General features: G+C 44.3%; 1 protein-coding gene across 1 annotated transcript in view; it reads right to left on the reverse strand.

Moving 5' to 3' along the window:
• LOC146627592 (neural-cadherin-like) overlaps positions 1–2,103 on the reverse strand; it is a 116,748-nt gene extending 114,645 nt beyond the window's left edge. Inside the window, exon 1 of the mRNA XM_085359024.1 lies at positions 1,072–2,103. Coding sequence (XP_085215150.1) covers positions 1,072–2,071 — 1,000 coding nt within the window. The 5' untranslated portion in view covers positions 2,072–2,103. The remainder of the gene's footprint in view (positions 1–1,071) is intronic.
• Between the last annotated feature and the right edge of the window lie 4,821 nt (positions 2,104–6,924).

Below are 6,924 nucleotides of genomic sequence, written 5' to 3' on the forward strand. Positions count from 1 at the left end.
GGAGAGGAGAGTTTTGCAGGTGAGAGAGGTAAAATGGAGGAAGATCTGAATATCTGTCAGACTGGAGCGGCTGAATTCTGTTACGCATCAGATTTCTGACTGTTTTTGCTTGTTCTGGGGGGGGGGGGAATAAAAAAAACTGCAGACACCCTTTACAAGAATGTGTCCCAATCAGCCATGCAATTACCATCCAGAACATGCTGTGCAATGAAGCAGCAGCAGGCAATTCAAATGAAAACAGTGCAAACTGTTTCCTGCTCACTGTGCAGCTCAATTACAAAGCAAATCAATTTGATCCCCTTATTTTATTTTATTTTTTTTACTTGTTTTTAAGCTCGACGGTAAACTTTTGGAGCAGCAAAACAGAACTCGAATATCTGATGCACACACGACTTTCACCTTCCCTCCGATATTTGAAAGGTTTCCTGACTGTAGCAGAGCTTCTTCAAATCCCTGGGACTAGAGAGTGAATGAGAGGAGGATTAGAGGGGTAATGTGAGTAGATGAGAGAGTGAGGGTCGCTGTGATTTGCCACTCTGCAAGGATTAGCTCGGAAAACATCTTCACAGTCACAAACTATGTCAATCAAGGATGTGATTCAGTCAGTTTAAAAAAAATTAAGTAAAATAAATCTTTAACCTAAAAAATACTCTTCTTCTCGTTGCCACAAGTGTGCCCCATATCGCTCACCATTATTTAAATATCGTATCCATATCAAAATAACTGGAAGAGCCATCTAACAATGTCTCCACTGAGTGTGTCACTAATGGGGATTCTGGATGTATAGATGCCATGTGGCACACCTGTGGAATAAGCCTATAGGCTGCAGCTACACCTACCGCCCTGAATGAATGCACTCCAGATGTCAGGCCTATTCAGGGGGCTCCTCTGATGAGGGGTGAGCGGGTCCAGATGGCGGCACAGTTTTACCATGTGCTTATAATGTGCAAGCATTCCGTTTAAATAGGGCATTATCACCACAATGGAAATAATTACAGTCAACAGAAAGGGGGGTGGGAGAGAAACATGGCCTAAGTTTAGCGCCGATTAACAGAAGAATAATCAACGCACCTCTTTTATCTTGAATCTTTACAGTGAGCTCCACGAACGGCTCTGCCTCCCTATCCAGCCTCCTGGTTATTGTGATATCTCCGCTGTCGCGGCCCACGCTGACCGGAGAGCTCTCTGACTCCGGGTAAATCAACTCGTAGCTGGCTGATTGAAATCTGGTGGGACTCAAGCTCGTTATGACCGAGCCGATGCTGGCGTCTTCGGACACGTTAAGAGAAACCACGGAGCCAGGGTCAAGTAATGCCCTCGGCGAACGCCCTGCCCTCGCTGTCCCCGCTAATTCAGCAGGACGCGTCGCCCACCGCTGTGGAGCGACAGTAACCAACACAGCCTTACTGGTCAGAGGGGGCCATCCGTGGTCTCTGGCATAAACGCAGAATTTGACTTTAGAAGGGAGCCCCAGGATTGAGTCGACCAGTAAAACTTCGCCTGTTTTCGGGACAACATAGAAACTGCCATTTTGGGGGACAGAGATATACGTCAACTCTGCGTTTTTTCCGCTGTCTGCGTCGACAGCCTCCAGCCTGTAAACTACACTACGGAGGGCAGTGGTGTCATGTAAACTTATGTGAATGTTGTCTGCACTGCGAAAAGTCGGTTTGTGATCGTTGGTATCCAAAACGTCCACTTTTACCGACGCAACATCGAAGACGATAGACCCAGGTGCGCAGGTCTGGCAGCACAGACCTAAGCTCAGCAGGTATTCTGAGCGAGTCTCTCTGTCTAAAACCCTGGAAGTTCTGAGCAATACACTTCCCCGCTTGTGGTGAGCGAAGGCTCGGAAAGCTTCACTGCCGTTTCCATACAGTTTGAAGTGCGTTCCGGAGACCGGGCACCATTTTTGCGCGGTGATGCGCCTCACCGGAATAATCAGTCCGTTTACTTTAGAACACGGCGGTGAGTTCTCAAAAACATGCCCGTGGAAGAAAGGCAGTCGCTCCTGTGCTTCATATCCAGCAGCTGGCGTCAGAAGGCAGCATAACAAAACACCCCAAATCATGTTGGTGGCAAGTTATGTACCCCCGAGTGTCTCAGAGGGGTTGGTAGGAAATCCTTAAAAAAGAAAGGAAACACACTTGAGAAACATTTCCTTCATAGCCATCCACGGTGCGGTCCTTCCAGGAGAGCCCTCTGAACTTTAAGCTGTTTCATCCTGGGAGATCCGCCTTTCGGCTCCATGTAACACGGCAGCGTGCAGGCAGCCCACAGCGCTGCAGGCAGTTTGTTGTGTTCGCACCCAGCGTTCAGCACTAGAGCACCGGACAGCGCCAAGCGCGGGGGCGTGGCGGCGCACGGGGACGGAGCTCCTCGGTGCACCCCACCCTGTGTGATGGTCAGGAGGGTCTCTGCCTCAAACCTCTGCACGGCGGCACAGCGTGAGCACGCGCAGCCGTCCTAGCGGTGTGCCACATAAATCCGCTCTCTCGACTGAAGGATAATCACTCGTGCTTCCTGTCCAGAGAAAGTCGATAGAAAGCAGATCCACCATTTCCCTAGACGCTAAATAAACAGCGGTCTTCAAACACGGCAGTTAGAGGTGCCTTGCTCGAGAACACTGGCGCACAAGTTATGAGGAATTATCCATGCAGCACTCCCATGTGTTCAGTCCGTTCACAAGTCTTCTCTGAACTTTAGATTACTCTTCTTATCAGGCATTACATTTCTGAGCTGCTCGCACTCATGGCGCAGAGAGACAAAATAAACTGAAAATGCACCAATATGAATGCAAATCCGAGGATCTGGGCTGTTAAACTGTGTAAACATGACTGCTTTACGACGGGCTGTGCTGAGTAGCGTCTTTGCCTCTAGCGTTATGGCGTTATGCACACCAGAGTTCAAATTAAGACTGTCACCCTGATTGCTCTTCCTTTCCCTCCCCACTCTGCTGGTGTGCCACGCACCCACATCGCTCTAAACCTAATCTGTAGGGGTCTACTGCTAATTCTCACAACTCCCCTCACCTCTCTGTAAGTGGAGAGTCAGAAGAGTAAACACTGTATGAAGCTTTGAGTTGTCGGAAAGATAAGAAAATAATGGGCTAGAGAGCAAGCTCTGTTGAGCTTGTCTCCCATGTCATGTCAGCCTTTTACCTTGAAATGCACGCAGATCAATATTTATATGCCTTGGGGGTGTGATGTTACGCTGGGTATGTAATTCAATGCCATGCATTGCTTCTATGCTCATGCTCTTGCCAGAATCTGTATTCAGTTTGAAAATTCATCAAAGCTCCCGCTGAAAGATTCTTATCCATTCAAAACCACAATCCATCATAGCAATTTTAGCCAAATCCACTCTACACTAAACTGTTCTTTTCAGGCAATAACTCTGGTAACTGGCAGCGAGCCTCCAGACAATTCTGAATCACAGCCTGCAGCTGGAGCACAAAGCTCATATTGGTTGCTTGTTGTATTCCTTTATGTGGCACCAGCTCTAGGCTCTAGGCTGTGTCACCAGGACACGTGAGCCATCCCACACTCTCGCTGGTGTTTTTACAATCTCTGACCACAGGAGGGAAAGGCATATCAAAACGTGTCCACCAAAATAACCCCAGAGCATTCTATGACAGGGAGCCCATTGATGGGAAATGACCTCATGCAATATTATCAGTGTTTCCATTGAAGGTGAAATTGTGATACCTGAAACAGACACTGTCAGGGAGGACTCTGTGCGCTCTGTTGAGCTCGGCAACTTTTCTTTGAACTTCCTAAGTGCTTCATGAATGCAAATCAAATCCTGTCTTTTATCATGTTGTCTCACATGGTGAAATTCACCGTGACTGCCAGCATGGGAGATAGTGTAGCAGAGGCTAATTCAATCACCGGGGCCAGGCCAGAGTGTGAGGGATAGTTTACTTGAGGGTTGCGGCAGTTATCTACAGAGATGAAACGCCAACATACAACACATCAAAACAACAAAGCTGTAATGAATTTAAAAAAATAAAAATAATGAAACTGTCTCATTATCCCTCTACTCTAACAGATAACTCAGAGCTGCAGGGTATTTCCAAAAAAAGAAAGAAAGAAAAAACTCATGCTGAAGAAAGCAGCAAGTGAACATTAGAAAGCTTCATGCTTACTTAATGAATAATTGACCAAATCTATTCCCGTCATTCAAATAGAGGCAGACATAGCTTTTGAAGGCAAAGTTTGCAGCCTAGCATTTCAAATACTCCTCAGAGACAAATGAAGGATAGGACTGAAGGAAAGGCACATGTTCTATAAATTGATGTCAATGTCTGTCATTCTTCTGGCAAAAATGGGCTCAAAACATCCTGAAAAGATGAAAGTTAGTGTTAAGAGGATTTAGTACAAACATCAGTTAACAGGCAGTTAGGGCCCAACATGAAATAGAGTAGGCTGATGTTTTTAAAAACGAGCCATTCAGCAAAAGTCGATGAAATAATTGCCTTAAACAGGCAGGTTTATTAAAAGGAACGGCAGGACATTTACAATGGATGACTAAGCATTCAGCTCTCAGGTTACTAATCGCTAGTGAACGTTTATGGGGAACATTTATGTAAACTCTCCCCCCACTAGTTTTCCTGGAAAAGCTGCAAAGAGCCTTTTCTGGAAACACAATGATGCCCGACAGGAGCAGCATGGTGTGCTCTGTAGCACCGTTCGTTTAAGTGTTCCTGTGTATATGGTACCCTAAGGACATTTTCCCTCATCACAACCTGAAGGCAAAAAAGCAGTTAAAAGAGCTGAATAAATATAAAAACATTTCACTTATGTGTTAGGTACAGCTAATTAGATATGATCTGTGATCCCCTTGTGGCTTCTACCTATTAGTGTAGGATTTAAGCTCGGCAGTAGAAACCATAACTGTTTATTAACACAGATATTAATTATGGGGAAACGTGAGCGATCAAGTTCAGATGGTATCTTCGCCAATAATAGTACTGGAAGTTTTGAAAATGACAAATAAAAAAATCATACTAAAAAAACAACCAAACCAAACCATCTCATTACCGACTGTCTATTCTGAGCCTTTTAACTCAGAACAGTATACCCCCTAAAAGCTGACGCTCATTCACAGGATGAATGAATAAGTTTAATAAAATGAGTACAACAGCAGCCACTTTGAAGGAAAAAGCCCCAAATAATCTATTGATTAATGCAAGGCTTGTTTTGGTAGAAAAGGGAGGGGGAAAACGAGCCACTTCAGGGCCACATCATGTCTGTGGAGACATTTTATTATATCTACATTCTGATTAGTGGGGCCTAGGGCTTTCTCGGTGATTAGCGCACTAAGAAATAATCACTGAGTTGAACAGTATCTCCTTGTAGCCCGGAACAATCACGACTTTTTATTAGCACATTAAAAGATTTCTCACATCACGAAAAGACACAGGAGATAGTGACTGCAAAATAAAAGAAAAAAGAAAATGAGCACTGCTGCTCAATAGTCCCTCTCACTCTGCCGGACTAAAAGGTGAAATTTTTAAGAGGCAGTGGTGATGTTCTCTTTGAAATGCAGTTTGGAGAGTGAGAACATTACCTCGGATGAACACTGAAGCTCCACAGTTCTTTTTCTCAGTTAATTATCCCAGCAGGCCCCCGACATTAGGCAGGTTTCCATTACTCGACCAGTTCAAGGTAATGAACTGATGGTGTACATTCAATAATGTGCTATTTATGAAGCTGAGAGGATTATGAGCGACCCATTGGGGAAAATATGAAAATACTGCAGGCTTCACGAGGAGAGGAGGATAATAACTTCGTCAGACACGGTGTTCCTGTAGCATCTTCCATTTGATTTACAAATGAGCCCAAAACCAAAAGCTTGCCACCCCCTCATTATCTGTGGTCGGACTAGAGGGTCCAGCCCTCTAATCTTCCACCTCGAACTCTGTGAAAACAGAAAAGACTAGCTGTATTTTCTCCGGTGCGTTAAATCACGAGCTCTATTGTTTCTTTCTTTTTAATTTTTTCTTCAGTGTAACAACGTTAAGTGGGGTCTTAATAAGAGTGGCTCTAAATGGACATTGTACCCATACATCACACGATATTACCTTCCAAAAGAAGGTCCCTTACCCAGGCAGAGGCCCTGCGGTTCATCATGCCTGTTGTCCAGGGGGAAGAAACGTTATAAAGTCAGTTTAGGAGCTGTTTTCCAGCAGGAACTATCATTTAATAAATAATGAGAGAGACTTTCTGCAGCTGTTAGAACATAAATTTCAGCACTATTTTACAACATGCAGGCTAAAAAACAAAACCCTGGCTGTACAGGTTTTTTACATTCTATATGTGTGTGTTAGCTTAAAGTTGACTGTATATCTGAATGGCTAGTGTGAGCATTTTTCCACCCGTGAGTAGTTGAAAAGCACAGTTTGACATTTTTGTTTTTTGTTAACATTAAAACAAATGAGTATGCTAGCATACCCAGGTACGAATATGGATGCTTTTCGTCTCGGATGCCGTAAATCGTCCTTTTCTTTCTTGTTTGTTCTATATCCCTCCAACTATCCATCTTTTCAGCCTTCTGCACATTTTCAATGAGGCAGTAATGTCAACTGACATCCCCCATTACTGTTCATTTCGAAGCTACAGTTTGCTCAGTCACAGTGAAAGGCCTAAGGCGCCCCCATCTGTGTTTTCAGAGTGCTGCAACGTGGTCAACAGTCCTGCACTCAACGACTGTAAGTGAAGCAAGTGTAAAATTAGTAAGAAAAATCCTGACAGACACTTCAAAAGTTCAAACTGAGCTGAGGGGTAAGAAACTACATATCACCACTATAAACTGTACAAATTAAAAAAACTACTGACTGGATTAGAATCTAAACTAAAGTAAGATCCTGAGGAGATATACTTGTAATAAAATGAAACCCGTTAAAAAGTGGAGAAAGCAATG

This window comes from Diplotaxodon limnothrissa, linkage group LG7 (assembly GCF_057381915.1).
Source record: "Diplotaxodon limnothrissa isolate DT_005_m linkage group LG7, D_limnothrissa_male_GT1.1, whole genome shotgun sequence".
NCBI lineage: Eukaryota > Metazoa > Chordata > Actinopteri > Cichliformes > Cichlidae > Diplotaxodon > Diplotaxodon limnothrissa.